This window comes from Lampetra fluviatilis, chromosome 6 (assembly GCF_964198595.1).
Source record: "Lampetra fluviatilis chromosome 6, kcLamFluv1.1, whole genome shotgun sequence".
NCBI lineage: Eukaryota > Metazoa > Chordata > Hyperoartia > Petromyzontiformes > Petromyzontidae > Lampetra > Lampetra fluviatilis.
This window is the reverse complement of record NC_136280.1, coordinates 13852151-13871306: the sequence shown is the minus strand read 5'-3', so window position 1 is coordinate 13871306 and position 19156 is coordinate 13852151. Positions and strand designations below refer to the sequence as shown.

Sequence of the window (19156 nt, the reverse complement as noted above, 5' to 3'; positions counted from 1 at the left end):
ACATTGAGATGCAAACCATCAGATATGTCACCGGTGACTGCCCAATACAACCAAGCGTACTCTGATGGAACAAGCAGACACCACTCATCAACCACTCTGGATGCTGCGGAATGGCTCACAACATTAATAACACAATTGTAGTCTCTTTATTTATTTTCAAACACCATACGAAAGGAGGAGATGGTCATGAAGATCACCATTGAGGAGATGAAAACGGCCGACCGTGCATAACGCTGCCTCCGCTGTGACCACATCGCCGCGTGCCTTTTGCCGGGCTTTCAAGCCCCAGCGATGAACACACGTGCACATCGCTTGTGCACATCGCTCATGCGCCCCACGGTGTCCAGGGCTGAATGCTCGGTGTGGCGATTTCTGTGTCCGTGCCACAGAGAGAGACAGCCATGTCGGCGAACGTGGACGAGCAGCGTGCGCGCTACGAGGCAGCCGGCCAGGGCCACGTGTTCCGCTTCTGGGAGCAGCTGTCCCAGGGTCAGCGCGACACTCTGCTCTCCCAGCTGAAGGACATTGACCCCGAGGAGGTGGGGCGATCCTACCGGGCGATGCAACGTGGGCAGGTGAGACCCGTCATATCATCACCGAAATTGTCATCGTGCATAGCTGGCATTACTGTATCATCATCATCATCATCGTCGTCGTCATCATCATTCGTTGTTATCATTGTTCCTTATCGTTATTATCAAGATTATAAATGCCTTCATCATCATCGCAGCAGACTAATGCCTAGCGAGTGCTGCGTACTTAGCTAGATGGCAGCAGGCCATCGGAATGGTTGAGATGAGAAGTTGTTATAAGGCTCTCTTCTTTGCCGAAGCATTTAGTCGTCCTGTAAGTGCATCGTCACAGTCATAGTAAGCATCGTCGACGTTATAATTGTCAACAACATTCACATCATCATCATCATCTCTGTCATCATTATCGCTATCTCCATTACATTGCGGTCATTGTCACTTTGCAACTAAGATGGACATGGCAGAGGCAAGAGGTCAACGTCATACTTCTTGCTGCAAACGTGAAAATAAAAAATATGTTGCAATGCGTCTCAGTTTGGAGATGCGAGCCTCTGTGGCTGTGAGTAGACCCAGTCCCTTGGGCCTATGTACGCTTCAACGCACAAATTACTCAAGTGTCCCCAACGCAACACATTTCAGTGGCGATTTCCAGAACAAATGAGAGGGGAAATAAACACAAAATTGGCCTTCGACCAAATCTTTGAGAATGCGCCCAATCTCATCAAAACCTCAGAAGCTAAGCATGGGTGAGCCGAATGATAGTGCTTGGATGGGCGACCATCACACGTGGTTACAAAGCGGGCAGCAGAGGGAAGTACAGCAACATTCACTGTTGTACTGGACTTCTATGCTCTCACGTCTGTGCTCCCCGCCTTCACCAACGCACACAATTACACGAGCGGTGAAGTACATCCTTCGGTTCAATGCCCCATGCCTCGCACTGTGTGGGAAGGCGGTCATCCAGCAGTGGATTGACAACAGTTCTGCCTGCACGTATGCAATTGCAGGCGGGCAGCGATGGTGACTTTTTGACCCCTGTTTTAAAACTATTAAACTATTTTTTTTATTTTACCAGCTAGGGCCCACTGAGCTATATAGTTGTTTTTCAGAAGTGACCTGGGCACAAATGATAGCTCAATGAAGTGGCGTTATTATTTATAGCAGCCAAATACTCAAAACGCATGTTGATTCTAAATGTGGAAATCGGAGGACCCGAAGAAAATCCACGCGACTACGGGGAGAGAGAGAACATGCAAACTACATATACACAGCAGGCGTCAGGGTAAAGATCGAACCCATGACCTCCTACGTACCAGGCGAGGTAGTTAACATCTCGCCACCATGGAGCCCACTGTTACGGTGTGTGTGTACCGTGCCCCACGCGGTTCCTGGGTGACCCCTGCCCCCTGCACAGGGGGAGTCCGAGGCTCCAGAGGACGTGAAGCCGGTGCCGGAGGACGCATTTGGCAGCATGTTGCGCTCCCCCGCCAGCCTGCTCAGCCAGTGGGAAAAGCAAGGTGAGCGCCGAGCCGTGCTGGTTCGGCTCGTATAGCCCCGTCCCACCACCCTGCACCCCGCCCCCACCCCATCCCTTCACCTTACACCCCGCCCCAACCCCCGCTCCCCCCGTGCCCCCCCCCCCCCACCCGCCCAAAATGTCTCTTAGCACAGACATATTAACAATAATACATTTGGTAATCATACATAACTATCATAACAAGTGTGCTACGTTTCACAGACAGGTGCAGCCTGTCTATAGGGGGCGATGTGGTTTTCCTCGAGTCAGTCATTTGCGGGGATGTCGTTGCTAAAATGTGGACCGTGACACTGGCACACGTCGCCTAATCTCTTTCGAATGACGTCGCGGGAACCTTAATGTCCACCGTGAAGCGGACGGCGGGACGCGGTTTGCTTCATACACGCGCGTTGTGTTCACGAGGGCTCCCGCCACGGTGTGACACCACCGCTACCCGGTGGCGATTGACAACTGTCGTTGCTGCCGTTTTGTTTGGCGTAGTTGCGGATGCTGTGGGTTGTTGTGCGCTGCCCTAGGCCTGGAGCAGATCGCCGAGGGGCGGATGGCGGTGCTGCTGCTGGCCGGTGGGCAGGGCACGCGTCTCGGCATGTCGTGCCCCAAGGGCATGGTGTCGGTGGGACTGCCCTCGGGGAAGTCCCTCTTTCAGCTCCAGGCAGAGCGCATTCGTGCCCTGCAGAGGCTGGCCGGCACCGCTAAGCCCGTGCCCTGGTGGGTGTTCCACAGTGCGTGTGAGTGGTCCCGGCGGAGGGCTTTAGTTGGTACCAATGCATAGGGCTTCATGGCCATGCAGTGTAGCTTTCTTCCTGAAGAGGTTTTCTGAGCAGCGAAACTTTGGACATCGTCCCGAACAACGCAAGGTACAACGCGAACGCACGTCGGAGAGTTTTAAGTAGCTTCGCAAAAGAGAGGTGATGAACGTACCCACTGGGCCGGTTATTTGCCATGCGCCAAATTAATGTACGCGGACAAAATCACGTTCGGTGTGGGTGTGCTGGCTGCGATGCAGAAGCACGCATGTCAAAAACCACTCGCGTCTGTCAATAAGGCCATCATCCCTTCCAGCCTCACAAACCTATCTCAGTGCTGCGCTTGAGCTAATTGATGTTATTGTTCCACCTTTCACAGTGGCCATCTTCTAAGCTGCCTTTCTTTCACTCTCCTGCCTGTCATCCCATCATCGTTCCTCCTTTTAGTGAGAGGAGGTCCCGCCCCAAGCGTTGTTAATCTGTTGTGAATCGCAGCGTTATTGACGGTCGGGGGTGGGTGGTGGAGGCCCATTTGCATTGCGTATCGTTGGCTCGCGTGTCGCACCAGGTACATCGTGACGAGTGCCCACACACATGTCCCCACCGAGGCTTTCTTCCGGGAGCATGCCTGGTTCGGGCTGGATCCGGACTCGGTGCGCTTCTTCCAGCAAGGGCAGCTGCCGGCGCTCACCGTCTCCGGCAAAATCATCCTGCAGGACAAGGGGCTCATAGCCATGGCTCCCAGTGAGAGGCTCGCACGGGGGGGGGGGGGGTCGCAGGGTGAGGTCGCAAGGGTCGCTTGTACGGGGGGGGGGGTCGCACGGGGCGGTCACAGGGGGGGTCGTATGGGGGGTTCAGATTGCTTTGATGAGGCGTGGCACGAGGTCCTGTGTTGGGGAGATCAATAACAGTGGCGAATATTTGAACCAGTGATGTGCCACCGTTAGGTCGACTCAGTGAGGTGTGAAAACATCATCACTGGAGAGACAAAGTGGGCCGGGCGTGGTGTTGGCCACCCAACTCCCTCATAGCTGCACTGTGACAGCATTCATAGGTGCTACTTGCTAACAGCACTTACTCCAATAGCCTGTTAAGGCTATAGGGGGGGGGGGTCTTTGTCGTCTTTGTATCATCATTATCGTCGGTTACAATCTCTCATGATCTATCCTCCAAGCCAACAGTCAGCTAGGGAATCTATCGTGGGGATCTTGCGTATTTATTTGAACGTGCTAGTGCAGGGCTCTTCACACATTTTCAGAGGGTGGGGGGGCACCTCCGCTGATAAGACATCAGCGTGGGGTTTGTCACACCACCTGCAAGGAGCGTTTTCACATTTTGCGTCTTGTTGGTGGGGGACCGCGCATCAGGGGCCACACTAAATGCCAATCAGGGGCTGCCAGTGCATAGCTGTTAACCCGTACGGGTTACCCGCATTCTTATACAGGAAAATTGAGTTTTCAGGTCCATATGGCATACAGCCGTTTCAATACAGGCAAATATTTTTTTGTCTATTTCTGTTTCTCCCTTGTAGGATGAACGTTGAGATTTATAAGGGCACGTAATGACCAATAAGGCCTAAATTGATCTGTAATGAGGTTGGCACTGATAAGGGGTTGACAGGTATGTGGCCCGTGGGCTTTGCAATGAAGAACACTGCGTGCGCGTGTGCATGTGTGTGTGCGTGCTGTGCGCGTGGCAGATGGTAACGGCGGCGTGTACCGCGCACTCAGCTCGTCGGGCGCGCTGGCCGACATGCAGGCACGCGGTGTGCGCCACGTGCACACCTACTGCGTGGACAACGTGCTGGTGCGTGTCGGGGATCCCGCATTTCTCGGCTTCTGTATCCACAAGAACACCGACTGCGGCGCCGAGGTGAGATGAATCCTCGTGTGCTCGCGATGAGCGTCACGCGCCACGTCGTCGGCGTGATGGGCAATATTGACGTGAGTAAGAGATGCTCACGAAATGTTGCACCCCTTTGGTTCAACGTGCACAGCGAACATGCACAGCAGACGCAAGACAAAGATGAGAATACTCATCACCATGTAGCCTTAAAAGACCGTTGGGGGCAGGAGCTGTGGTGCTAGCCACTCAACACACACGAGGTGTTGAGTGGATAGCACCACTCATGTGTTATAGCATGCTGTGCTATGACACGGCGTGGCCGTGTGTGGTGCAGGTGGTGGAGAAGGTGGACCCCACAGAGTCCGTGGGCGTGGTGTGCCGGGTGGGCGACCACTATCGCGTGCTCGAGTACAGCGAGATCTCGTCCGAGTTGGCGTCACGGCGGGACACCCACGGCCGCCTGGAGTTCAGCGCCGCCAGCATCTGCAACCACTACTTCAGCGTCGATTTCCTGCAGAAGGTGGTGCGGTAAGTGTGCGCGTCTGCACGTCAAGCACAGCCGCTCCCATTCACCTGCCCAGAGTCTTTCAGTGCCGCTCCAATCAGCCGGTGCCTAGGTCAGTCGGTCCCATGATCCCCTGCTCAGGGAGGCTTCACCACTCCGTCATTCGAGCCACTGAGTCTGTTTGTCCCTTGAGCCTCTTTAGTCAGGGATCCTTCACCACTGCGTACGACAATTTAGATTCTATCTTGATTTGAAGCTTTTGTGACTGCAGGAATCCATACTTTCTGGTTATTTCGGTAAAGTCACGTAGATAGAAAAAATAAGAATTTATAAGAATTTCTTATTTTTTCTATCTGTAATAATTCAATATTTTTTCTATCTACGTGACTTTACCGAAAGAACCAGAGAATTTAGATTCTCTCTACATCGGTAGAGATAATCTAAATTGGTCCTGGGTCTCCCTGAGGGCAACTCGGACCTTAAAATAAGCACCTGGTATATGATGCATAAGCGTCAGCACTGGGGAGACAAAGGTAGTCAGGCGTGGTGAATTGTACACCATCACTCCCTTGTGTGCCGTGCTGGCCTAAATAGGTTATCGCGAACAAAACTTGCCTCAGCATGATTTATAATTGATTTGTCGGTCAGATTGCGTGAGTAAAATGTGTGTCATCAACCCTCCTCCACCCAACACGGCCAATTAATAAAGTTGTCACATAAACAAATGTGCCAATTTATTACTGCTTCAGCACCACGAGTGTGTTGTTGGAGAGCAATTCACACACATTCATTAATATGGTTCGATGTTTTGCTGGTGGTTCCATCCAGCGTCTTCAGGCAATTCCCAGAAGCCTGAAAATGTCCTCTAGTCTTGGGCTTTATATAGGTGGTGTAATGTCATCAATGTGCGCTCTCACCCAAAAATCTATTACGAATCATGTTGATCGCAAAAGCCTCTGTGCGTTAAACTTGCCTCGACGGCCTACGTCGGCTATACGATGGATCCTTTGCGTGTTTTATGTTTTGTTTCAACCAGGCAGTACGAGCCGCAGATGCTGTACCACGTAGCGCACAAGAAGGTGGGCTACGTGGACGACGAGGGTCGACCCGTGGCACCCGACAAGCCCAACGGCATCAAGATGGAGAAGTTCATCTTTGACGTATTCCCATTCTCAAAGTGAGGGGCACTCTCGCCAGGCGGTGCCACCTCGCCAGGTGTCACTCGTTTACCCTGCCCCCCTCTTTGTAGCCCGGCACCTGGCCCGTTGTTATGGCCCCTGGTGCAGTTGAAATTCCTACACCAAACTCAATGGCGACAGATGATAGCTCAACGAAGTTGTTTATTGTATGGAAATGCATATCAGCCAGATACTCTGAACGCACGTGGAGAAAAATCCACACGACCACGGGGAGAGCATGCAAACTGCAAATGTAAAGGCGTCAGGGTCAGGATCAAACCCACAATCTCCTGCATACCAGGCGAGGTATTTAACATCTCGCTACTCTCCACAGTGCAGCAGTAATCGCCATCTGGGTAATGGTCGAGCATTGGGAATTCATCAGAAGCCATTTTGTGGTATCGTCACTATCCTTTGGGATTTTTCCTATCACAGATATCGCCTTGTTGTTTAGCAAGTATGCCAAGTAACATTTTGCTCCCTATGCAATTGGATATTCTTGTGATTTGGGGGTCACAATTCACTTATCAACTCTTCTTTTTATCATTTGCATTGTGTTTATTTCGTTCCATCAGCCTCAATGTGATTTCACGTTGTATCTAATTTTCACGAAAGATAAATGACTGATTTTCAATTGCATGATTCAAATACGTATATATGTTTAGAGTAAGAAGATACTTCAGGTGATGAACTGCCAAATCATTACACGCCATTTAGAAAGGTTAATTATATTGTCCTGACTATGTACCAAATTCACATAATGACAAAATGCCCCAAACACAACACGTTGGCGATTTACTCCATTTCTAGTAACGGAGATCTCACCACACATTCACCAACAGAAATTCAGAACAACAGGAAATGTATCTGGCAACGCATGAATCGGCTCCGATATCTCGTGACCTGCCTCTGATTGAGCAAGGCCCTTGACTGGTCCTGGCTGCCTGTGGGACTGGGTCCGATGGCCCACGCCCTTGACGCGTTTAAGCGTGCGTACACGCCCTGTTACAGGAACTTCGCCGTGTTCGAGGTGCTGCGTGAGGACGCCTTCTCGCCGCTGAAGAATGCGGACAAGCCGGGTCAGGTGGATTGTCCGAGTACGGCGCGGAAGGCCGTGTACAGCCTGCACGCACACTGGGTGGAGAAGGCGGGGGGCCACGTGAGCAGGTTCGTGACATCATCATCATTATTATTATTGTTAGCCTGACGGTGGTGGCTGTGGACGTGTCCTGTAATCCAGCACTGTGGAGGGGAGGGCCGGTGGATCACGGTCATGTTGTGAAACTCCCTTCTCATGAGCATCCAGGTGCCATAACCTTGCTCGCCGGGAGAAGGCAGTACAGCAAAAATGTGGACTTCACCTGTTCCATCTGTATGGGACAAAGTGTTTCCCCTACACACACGTGGGTTTTCTCCGGTGCTGTAGTTTTCTCCCAGATGTAAGCCTTCATTAATTGACCGATAACACCTTAATAAATAGAGGACTGCAGAGCTTTGGCAGTTTTTGGCGCCGGCTCATTGCGTAGCTGCCTTCCCGCTTGTCTGTGGTTCTTTGCACCTCTGAGTCGTCGTCTCTCTACGACAGGAAGCGAATACTGTGCGTATTTATATTATTTTTACTACTGCTATTTTAATTTTACCAGGTAAGGCCCACTGAACTATAAAACTCTTTTTCAGAAGCGACCTGGCCACAAATGATAGCTCACCAAAGTAGCTGATCATGTGGACATTTATATCGCTAAATACTCTAAACGCATGATGTTCATTCTAAATGTGGAGGGAAAAACCGGAGGACCCGGAGAAAAATCCACGTGACCACGGGGAGAGAGAACATGCAAACTCAAAATATACATGCGTCAAGGTCATGATCAAACCCACGAACTCCTGTATACCAGGCAAAGTAGGTAATATCTCGCCACCGTCGGGGAATATTTAACGTCCACTGTGAAGCAGTCAGCGAGTATTATTACAATGGTTAATACACCCGCAGTATTAACCAGGGAGGCCGATGGAATCGAACCGTGAACCTCTACAACAAGCAGCGAACGTGCAAACCTGGGCCATGGTAGAACCTATTCAACAGCTGCTAAATCTTACTGAGCATAGTCAGACAGCTGCAAGTTAAAATCCCTGCTGGCATTAACTCTACCTATCATTATTTCCACATCTGTAAAATGCATGAGTCAAAAGCAGATTTCCTATTAACCCTTTCGTACACGTACATACACGTACATCATCAAAATTAAACCAGAAGAAAATTATTACGTAACTTTATCAGTACCGAGGCTCTCACAAGGCGCGTATGGCACAGTTTGGCGCCAGCTATCATAGAGTGCGGTCGTGTCACTACAGTTCTCTGCGGTGAGTGCCATGTCTTTAAAAACAACGGCGTTATGCCTCTCTAAAGAAAATTAACGCTAACTGCTTGCGCGTTCTGAGATTCAGCAGTGAACAGGACACCCACCATGCAACTGGCAGATGTCTCGAAATGGAAAAGGGTTAAAGATACTGATATATGTAATCGGAATGTGGAATTTCCACCAATGGAGATAAGAACCTCCCAACACCCGTTTGAGCAAGGACACACTTTTTTCTTGCAGAAGTGGCGTGAAGTGGAATGCTTCAAAGATTGATATTCACTTGAAAATGTTTGTTTTTGTTCACAGTGGCTCTGGCGGAGTGGTGTGTGAGATATCGCCACTTGTGTCCTACGCTGGTGAGGTAGGTACCACTGGCAGCTGAAAGAAGGGACTTTGCTAGCAATTGTTGTAATAAGTGTTTTGTTCATTTGCACAGAGTGCGGGAAGTGACTGTGTTAACGCTTAGTATTTCCAAGTGTCCGTATAAACATTTATGACAAGGCTTGTCTCATTGCTACTGTCAAGAAGCGTGGGATTTGTTTTTTACCAGAGGTCAAGCTTACTGGCAGTCTGTATTTATTATTCTCACTAAACATGAGAAGAGTGTAATTCTTGTAGCCGGCCAATTTTTGGCAGGTCAGCAAAATATGCGCAGTATTGGATAAAAGGGACATCATCATTATTATACTGGCATCGTGCCACACACCTATAATCCCATTGGTGGTGGAACGTACGTACAGTAATTCACTGACATCATGTATGCAAGACACCCCGAGACATCCATTATTTTTTTTTTAAATGCAACATAGTTCGTAAATGGCAGGACATCTAATAGGTTGCAATAGTGTATGTGGGCTTTACTTGGCAACTCAAATTTCATCCCACATCCTTGAGGGGTCCTTCACCGAGAAGTGGATTGATATTGCTGTTCATAATATTGTAAAAATAAGCCGTAATTTTCCGAATGGTATCACAAAGTCCTGAGCCGATTGTGACTTCTGCCACTGCTAATGAGAATTAGGTCATTGTATAGTTTGGCTGGTGCACTTTGGGATCGTATGTAACGATCCACTCATTGTGTAAAACCTGACTTTACCAAGTAATTGGGCAAGAAAGATATTATTCAGGGGCCACAGCCGCACTCCTGGAAGCTGGGGGGTGTCCTACGAACAATTGGTTATCAGTGGTTATCGGTGACGTTGCAGATCTGCTAAGTTCGCGCCCCCCCCCCCCCCCCCGTTCATGGCCCAGCGGCGATGAGTTAGCTGCTTGTTTCAGAGGTTCACAGTCCGAAGCCAGCGGCTGCCCCGATTAATACTGCGTGTGGCCATTAAAGATCCCCTGACGTCATTGGCAAGGCTAGGCCATTGTGTGCCGGTATCAGGGGCCACGTTTGTCAATTTCTAGAATTGTGCAAAGCAATCGTCGCCCTCCACTGACAAGCTTCCTGTTAGCAGGTCAGTTGCTTTGTCACCTCGTGCCACAGGGTCAGTTGCCACTGGGGGTGCCCTGTCAAATGTTTGACATGAGCCATGATGTAATTCACATCTACGCAACGACTGTCTATTGACTCAGTATTGAGACCGACTGTTTTTTTAACCGTCTCTTTAAAGGTTTCGTCATCAGCATGAACAGCATTTGCGTTGCCTTGTTGACTCAAACAAAACCATGATTATAATAGAGGGTTTTTTTTAGTTAGGTCATTCAAATATAAATGTGTCGTTAAACCCGTCACCACCTGACACAGCCAATCTAACTCAAAAACAAAAACTTCTCATGGATAATATTGGTCGCGAAGGCCTATATGTAAAAAAAAACGTGATTTTTTTCCAAAATATTGTCAGTATTTCTTAGGCATGACACCGAGGACATCCACTGAGAATATTTAAATGTGACACAGAAGACATCCAGAGTGGCCGTGCAGGGGAGAGGAAACCGCGTGTAACGGTCGAGTTCAATGTGTACCACTCTCCCTTACCCTGGCAGGCTCTGCAAGAACGCGTCAAGGGCAAGACTTTCCCTTCACCATTCGTTCTGGATTAGTAGAGAGTTTGAAGAAATGGCCGTGCGAACAAAAACCTTCGCCTCCTGCTATAAATACAATAACACTGTCATTACAATGTGGGAAACGGTAGTATTGTATTTTTCTGTTGCAATATATACAGTAATCTAAATGAGTTTTACTGTGTAACACAATTAACTCTTTAATGGTCGTATTTATTCCAAAGGAATCCCATTCATTTTTTAAAATTGGTTCGGTTTACATTGTTGCCTATCCTGATCTCTCTAGAGCTCTGCTTCTGTATCAATCGTTGTCTTTGTTTTTTTATTTGTTTGTGAAAACTGTTCACTTTGGTTGCCATGGAAATGTTGAAATAACAATATGCAGGGTGTGACTGCCTTTGTGTGAATATGAGCCACATGTAATCATTTAATGCAACATTCACATTTGTGGATGACACCGTTTATTCATAATTGAGATGGGGGGGGGGGGGTGCACCGCGTAAAATTGTGTTGTAAACCCTCCTCCACCCGATAAAGGCAATTAATAAAAGTGTCAGATTCATAAAACGTGCCAAATGTATTCCTGCTTCAGAACCACCAGTGTGTTGGAGAGTAATCGTACAAAATTGAAATGGGTGCTACGTTTCACTTGAGATTACATCCAGCATATTCAGGTTAACAAGAACCCGGATAACACAATTACCTGAAGTCACAATAATAAGTGGCTAAGGATTTCTTTAATTGCAAAAGGGAACGTGTTTTATTATTCAAATCGTTTTTCAGGAGCATTTACTTAAGGCAACCTCAAACTGCTTTTGACTTCACATAATAACCAATTAATAGGGCCTCATCAAAGCCACGCCTGTGACCAACACAACCGGAATGTGCCCAATCTCGTGAAATTTCACAAGTTCGGCAGGGTTGAGCCTGGATGACTCTGGGATGGGTGACTCACCATACATGCAAGGTCTGTCATAAGCTGCCATGTAATCTGCTGGGCAGCAGAGGGCATTGTACGAACCCCCCATAAACCAGTGTGGTGCAATATGGTCAAATTAATTCCCACAATGCTCTCATCCAGGAGTGGATTGGCAAAGGATTGGCAGATTTCACAGGGAGGTTGTATATAAGGCTCATTGGGCAATGGTTGAAATGTTAAAATCATGTTTTCATTGAGATAATGGCAATGGCTGAAGCAGCACAAACATTAGTTTTGTTTCTTTTATCGCCTTTGTAAATTTTGGGAATGGAATGCCATAAGTTTTAATAATCAGGATGCCGTGTTTTAAAGTGATGTATGTAGATTCATTGGTTTCCAAATGTATGTTAATCACACTATCCCACACCACACTTGTGTATTTTCATTTGTCAAGCAAATGCGCACCAAGGTGAAATTGTATGTTTAGCATGGAAACGTTACAACACATTGCAAATCTTTCTTTTGTGCGTACAAGATATGTACGATAGGGTGTTTATGAACTTTTCAAAAGGCTATAGGCAGGGCTTAATTTCTCAATGATTATTTTCCAGTTTGCTGGTAGGCATATATGCCAACAACCCCTACATACAAGAGTCAGTAGTATCTGCACACGGGGTGGGGGGGGGGGGACATCAGTGGGGGCGACGCGCTAAGCACTGAGAAACCCTCAGCATAAGCTAGAATCAAGCGCCCACAGGCCGCCGAAATTCCAGTTTCCCAATATGCCATTTCCCATTCATAACGGGTGAAAATGTTCAGCGTTTTTAATTAATATTAGGAATTATGAGATTTTGGACTTACATTTTTGTTTGTAAATTCGAGCAAAAAAATAAAACATTTACAGAAGATATAATTTTTAAACGTAAAGAACTTTGGGGCCATCCATAAATGACGTCACGCACCTAGGGGGGGAGGGGGGTCAGACATTTGTGACGAGGGGGGGAGGGGGGGGGGTTTGAGAAATGTGACGTCACATCAAAATGCGCAACTTTAAATAAATATAAACAACACGTTCTGCTTCATTAAATAGAATTGCTATAACAACACTAATTTTGTTTAATTTTCATTATTAATTATTTGATTACTTAGATTTACTAAGGTCACCTTTATTTATTGCATGAAGGAGTATTTGCTTCTCCATGGGAGAATGCTTCTCCATGGGAGAATTGAGAAGCATAAATTTTGTAAAAAATGTTAATGATTGTTATTAAACATTTTTCTTTTTATGATTCTACTTGGGCTTTTCATTCTGTGGAATTAATATGTGATTGTTATAATTGTACTCTCCATTTTGCTTCGTTCTACTACAAAGTTTCAAGTATTTTTTTTAGTTATAATTACTTTTAATATTTTATAATTATAAGAGAATTTCAATAAAATATTCTGAACATCTGCAGTTTTAGTTAGACGTTGAATATTTTCAAGTGAATTTTATGCTAAATTTCAGCTTTCCAACGCCTCCTTTTTAATACATGTTTTCTCCTACAACATCAGAGTGCAGCGCCACATTAAATACGCACTACAATGACAATAGTTTAAGTTATTTGAAGCATGTTTTATTTTCAAAATGTAAATATGGTTTGGGGGGGGGGCAGAGCTTTGTGACGTCATATTTGAGGGGGGGGGTCTGACTTTTTGTGACGCCGTGTGACAAGGGGGGGTTCAAAAATCGGCCGAAATCACGTGACGTCGTTTATGGACGACCCCTTTAGAGGCTGTTTTTTTCTTCTTCCGGTACGAAATGTTACCGTACTGGTACGGTACGCATTTTTTTTCAAAGATACGTACCGTTCGCACGTGGGCGTGCGCCCGGCAGTCACGTGGTCCCACTGCGGTGACGTCACGCGTGCAATGCCCCGGCGATCGCCCCCACCGCACGTTTAACCTGACCGCGCAATAACATTTATTTTTAGTTTACGGCAAAAATAAAAATTACTTATCCTCTATTAGCGTTTTAGTGTGGAAATAAAAGTAAGGTACGCTCTCTCCGTTAGTAAAACTAAAATAGTAAAAAAAACATGTTTTACGAATACTGTATCCGGAACTCAATGTGACCTCTGACCCATGTGAAGCGTGGGCCCAGTCGCGCTGGACTAGGCTGCGTGCGGGTAAGAAACCAAACTCGTCGCGAATTTTCATTCGTTTTGTTAAAGCGCGCACACACACACACACGGGACCACCGAAGCAGCGGCAAATGTTACCGTCGTTGCGAGCGCACGCGACAAGGGGCAAGGGCAGAGGCAGAGGAGGAAGGGGGCTGACGAGGGGAGAACGCGCCACGGGCCTCGCGATTCTTGGGGTTCGACGTCGGAGCGGAGGAGGTTCGCTGTCGAACAGCGTTGATCGCCGCCGTTCTGTCGAGTGCCCGGGGAGGTTAGAAGTCTATATTCTTAGATTTTTTTCGGTAAAGTCACGTAGGTAAAAATTTCAAAATAATAAAAATAAAATAAAAATCACGACGTTTCGGAGGCAACACAAGCTTCCGTCTTCAGGTGGAACCGTCACAGCACGACTGCTGCATCAAGTAAAAGTAATTTTAATTTTTTACCCACGTGACTTTACCGAAAAAAACCTAAGAATATGAATCCTTGCAGTCACGAAAGCTTCAAATCTAGGGTTAGAAATCTCTCCATCACGAGAGAGGGAGAATAGAGAGAGAGCTTTCGAGAGAACCCCCTCTCTACACCCTCGTATTGCAGACCAATTCAGACCTTATTGGTCACGCCGTGCCCCCTTATAAATCTCAACGTTCGTCGTGCAAAGTCCCATCGTAAGGGAGAAACGCAAATGGATAGACACAAATTTGTTTTATTGTTGCTCGTATTGAAACGGCTGTGCGCCTTATGGACCTGAAAACTACATTTTCACGGTACAAAAATGGGTAAATCGTGTTAGAGGGTAGTACGTGGGTAGTACGTGGGTTCAAACTCTGACGCCTGCGGTATATGTGGAGTTCGTATGCGAACTCTCCTCGTGGTCTACCATGGCCCAGGTTTGCACGTTCGCCGCTTGTTGTAGAGGTTCACGGTTCGATTCCATCGGCCTCCCTGGTTAATAATGTTGGTGTATTAACCATTGTAATAATACTCGCTGACTGCTTCACAGTGGACGTTAAAGATTCCCCCGATGGTGGCGAGATGTTAACTACTTTGCCTGGTATACAGGAGTTCGTGGGTTTGATCATGACCTTGACGCATGTATATGTGGAGTTTGTATGCTTACTCTCCTCGTGGTCACTGAATGGATTTTTCTCCGGGTCCTCCTGGTTTTTTTCCACCACCACATTTAGAATCAACATCACGCGTTTTGAGTATTTGTGCTGCTATACGGTTTGCACGTGATAATCCATTTCGTAGGGATGTTATTGTGGCCAGGTCACTTCTGAAAAAGAGTTGTAGGGTATAGCTCAGTGGGCCTTACCTGGTAAACTAAAAACGTAATTGAGTATCATCTGGAGTTTAAAGATGGGGGATTTTGAGAGGGCGTAGAGCAGAGCGCTGCAGCAGTCAGGATATGATGAATGCGTGGATAAGGGTCTCGACAGTAGCTGGACTAAGAAAGTGGCCGAGTTCACGTAACATTAACTCACGTATTATATTCATTTTCTATATATATAACAGGACCCTGCGGGGTGGGATGGTAGGAATAATACTTAGTACCGGTACAGGGATATCGACCGGGTATAGAGGAGTTAAAGAAAAAATTACTGTATTCTAGTGTAACGTTAATTAAAAGTGTTTGTTTTGACAATAAACGCTGTGAGATTTAAAGACTCGTAGTCTTTCATTTCCAAACGATCACATCTGAGATTAATTGACCACGACCTTCTGCACTGGGCCTCGCGAAGCCTCCCGCACTAGGCCTCGTGAAGCCTGCCGCACTAGGCCTCGCGAAGCCTTTTCTGCAGTAGACTTAGCGAAGCCTTCTGCACTAGGCCTCGCGAAGCCTCTGCAGTAGGTCTCGCGAAGCCTTCCCTGCAGTAGGCCTCACGAAGCCTTCTCTGCAGTAGGCCTCGCGATGCCTTTTCTGCAGTAGGCCTCGCAAAGCCTGCCGCACTAGGCCTCGCGAAGCCTGCCGCACTAGGCCTCGCGCCGTGCTTTTCGTGCACAAATAAGGCGATTAAATGTATCTCGTCTCTGTGTTAATAAATGTATCTTGTCTCTGTGTTAAAAAAACGTGCTGCGTTTCAGTAAAGTAAATTTGAAGTGAAGTTTAAAGTTTCGCCGTGAGGCGCCGGAAGCGACGGCCATCTTGTTTAGTTCACAGATCGCAGGGGGAGCGGGCGGCCATCTTGACGGACGGACGGACGGACACATTAATCTATTGGTGGTCTGGTCCACTTCGTTCCTACCAGTAAAAGGGAAATCTGTGATTATGTGTGTCTGTTCGAAATGTTTAGCATACTTCCCGATATGCAACAAACGTGAAATTTGGCATGTGGGTAGCTTCCAGACTGTACACAATGCAAAAAGTATAAAAATTTACTTGTATTTGAGGGGCAGGGGGGAATAATGGATACATTTTGCACGCAAGTGAGTGGTGACGTCACATCTCTGTCATGTCACCCGCATGCGGCAGCGTCACGCAGTGTGCCTGCTGACGTCACCCCCCCCCCCCCAAACCCTCGTAGGCCGTGTATCCCGCACATGCGCGGCTGGGGGGGGGAAATAATGTATATAATATACTAGGTTACAAACTTTTAATTTGCTATGTGGCTAGCTCCCATACTGTACACAATGTAAAACGTATAAAAATAGACTTTTGTATTTGGGGGGGGGGGGAATGACCATGAAGTGTGTGACGTCATACCCGCATACAGGACTGGCGAGAATCGATATCTGGTGAGCGTTTGTGGTATTGATTAAACGGGAATAGGCCGATTCTAAATAAATCTACATCCTTCGAATCCTTTGCACGATTTATAGATAGGAATCTTGGCCCGCGAGCGTAAGTTTTTTTTCCACCGCGCGTTGGATTTCATTTTTATTAATGAGGTAATGATCAAAGTTTTTTTTCATTTGTATATATTATGTTTTTAAGTTTTTAGTAGTTTATAAATATATTTTTCTCCTGGGCAACGCCGGGTACTTCCCGCTAGTAATATATACATGCTGTTTAGAAATCAAACAAAATGTACAATCGTAATAATAACATGTTCATAATGATAACTCATATAGCACTTAAATAGAAATCACGTTACTATAATGTTTGGTTATTTATAACGGTTTATGACTGTCCCTGTAGATTTGTATCCAATCATAGACCAGATATGTGTCCACAAAGGCACAGTGTCTTGAATAGTGCTTACCCTATTTGCCGTCCTTCCCAATTCTTCCTTCTTTAAATTTAACTTGATGACATATGAAGTCATGCAACTTGTTTAGGGGATATGGATAGGGCTCATGGTTAGAGGTTAAGTTTAAGACTTTCGGGGTTAGGGTGAGCTTTTTGGGGAATTTCTACTACGAGTTCAGGGCTGTGAATCGGAGATGAGCACCACCTCAATGCTCATTCGAGCATTGAGTTTTTCAGCATTTTCACTTGGGGGTTATAGTTTAGCGTTAGTGACTCGGTTTGAGACAATAGTGTCTAATGGGAGGAGAGAGGATTGAGATGAGGCAGTAGTTATTTGGGTAATCCGTAGCAGCGGGTGTACGAAGGGGTTTTCCAATGAGGTTTGCCGCACGGTGTAGGGCAAAGATGGTAAGGCCATCGGCACCATCACCAGAATAACTTTTTTTTTATTGGAGGAGAGCATGGTTAAGACTTCAAGGCCTGACATTGGTAGGAATTTAAATTTATTTTTAGTGGGGGGGGGTGGGGTAAAAGGTCAATTTGAGGGTCAAAACGGGTACAATCGGACCGGGGATTCTACCAAATAAATGGCCTGCAGATACAAAGTGTGCGTTAAACCCATTTCAGAATTGGAGTTTGATCAATTAGACAACTGCCACTTTGCAAGAGCCTTGGCTGTACCCCAGTCAGACATTTTACCTTCAAGGGTCTTCGTGACTTTCCCGGAAAGTTTGGAATCATCTTGTAAATCTAAGAGTGTCCTGGAAATACCGGTGTTCAGTCTGCCGAATTAGCTTGGTACAGCAGTTCCTTAATACTCTGTAATTGGTCCAGTTTGAGTGCAAATTAGTTTATTAGGGAGCTGTGTTTTTGATGCGGATAAGTTGGGAGATTTCCAGAGCCTGGTTTCCCTTAATTTTGAACTTTTTCAATGCAGTGTGTTTGTCACATATGGTGAGAATGGTCTTTCTAAAGCAAATCTATGTGGTGTCTCAGGTGGGGATTTCACAGACAATAGATACATTGGAATTGGCAATATCGTGGGCAAAAGCCTGATTATTGAAACACTTCAAGGAACGTTTGAAGATGATTGTATATGAGAATGTATGTCGCTTTACTTGTCTGGTACCAAATATGATAGAATGATTGCTAAGTTGATTTCCCAGGACAGCCACTTAAAAAAAAACTTTTCGGGAACATTTGACATAATGACATCGAGAATTGAATTGCGATCTGGATTTTTCATGTTGGGCCGCGTCAGTGAGCAGATGAGTTGGGAAAGATTGAATTCGTCATTGAGCGTTCAGGCTTCCATCGGGGAATTGTCTCGGTCAGTTCCAGTTTGAAGTCGGCAGTATTAATCAGTCCCCCTCAGGAAGGGCTGAGATGGAGCTCAAGAGGAGTTCTAGTGACTCAGAGCTATGTTTTTTTCCACAGTCGATATCAGCTCATGAGGATGAAATGTCATTTGTCGAGGAGGTTTATTTCCAGTAAGAAGGCTTCAAAATGGTTCTGGTCCATGGTGGATTGGAGTATTGGAGTAAGAAACATGCGATGTCACTTCAGACCTAGGTCAGGATGCCACCGCCTTTTAAAGTCGTAAGGAGTTGAAGTTATCTATACCAAGTGTGTCAATGTGTGTGTTTTTTACGTGAGAGACAAGTTTCAGCAACAATGTCTGGGCAGAGTTTGTCAAATTAAATTTTGAGATTGTCTAGCTTTTTTTAGAAATTTGGAATATTCATTTGAAGGATTCCCAGACCAGAATGCCTAGCAAATTTAGAAGCATTCAATTAAAGAGAGAAAGGAAGAAGCGGTAAAAGATCTGGGATGCATTCTATTCCATCTAGAGGGAAGAAAAGCAAGACAAGTAGTCTGCTGAAAGATTTTTCGCGAGATTAACTGGTAGGGCTAATTAGGGAGGTTTTTTTGCAGCACAGGAGAGAAGAGAGGATAAGTTGGGAAAGAAACTAAGGAGTTGTGAGAAAGGGAGAGAGAAGAACGGAGAGGAGAGGAGGTGGAGAGCACTGTGCTGCGTAGATTTTTTTACACTCCACCGACCCGGCATAGCCAACCACACAATGCTGTCACGTGTCCAGGTGTTTTAATGTCAATTATTATTGTGTCACCTCACTGGGAAATTGAAGAGCAATTCTAATAACAAAATTTATCAACAG

General features: G+C 46.5%; 2 protein-coding genes across 3 annotated transcripts in view; both read left to right on the top strand.

Annotated features, from left to right (window-relative positions):
• The first annotated feature begins 401 nt into the window (after positions 1-401).
• LOC144932922 (UDP-N-acetylhexosamine pyrophosphorylase-like protein 1) lies at positions 402-10827 on the top strand. The gene is made up of 10 exons (XM_078857321.1): positions 402-575; positions 1951-2047; positions 2583-2775; positions 3382-3557; positions 4513-4685; positions 4993-5186; positions 6200-6340; positions 7353-7508; positions 9008-9062; positions 10688-10827. The coding sequence occupies exons 1-10, from the start codon at positions 402-404 to the stop codon at positions 10742-10744; spliced, it is 1416 nt and encodes a 471-aa protein (XP_078713447.1). The 3' UTR covers positions 10745-10827.
• A 2921-nt stretch (positions 10828-13748) lies between these two features.
• Positions 13749-19156, top strand: part of LOC144933179 (uncharacterized) — a 39512-nt gene continuing 34104 nt past the window's right edge. For both annotated transcript variants that reach the window (XM_078857798.1, XM_078857797.1), the window contains exon 1: positions 13749-13792. The gene's annotated coding sequence lies outside the window, so the exon portion shown is untranslated. The remainder of the gene's footprint in view (positions 13793-19156) is intronic.

Coding starts and splice junctions, on each gene's coding strand:
- LOC144932922 (XM_078857321.1), top strand. CDS start 402: ATGTCGGCGAACGTGGACGAGCAGCGTGCGCGCTACGAGGCAGCCGGC. Junction 2,048..2,582: donor CAGCCAGTGGGAAAAGCAAG/GTGAGCGCCGAG, acceptor GCGCTGCCCTAG/GCCTGGAGCAGATCGCCGAG. Junction 6,341..7,352: donor GACGTATTCCCATTCTCAAA/GTGAGGGGCACT, acceptor GCCCTGTTACAG/GAACTTCGCCGTGTTCGAGG.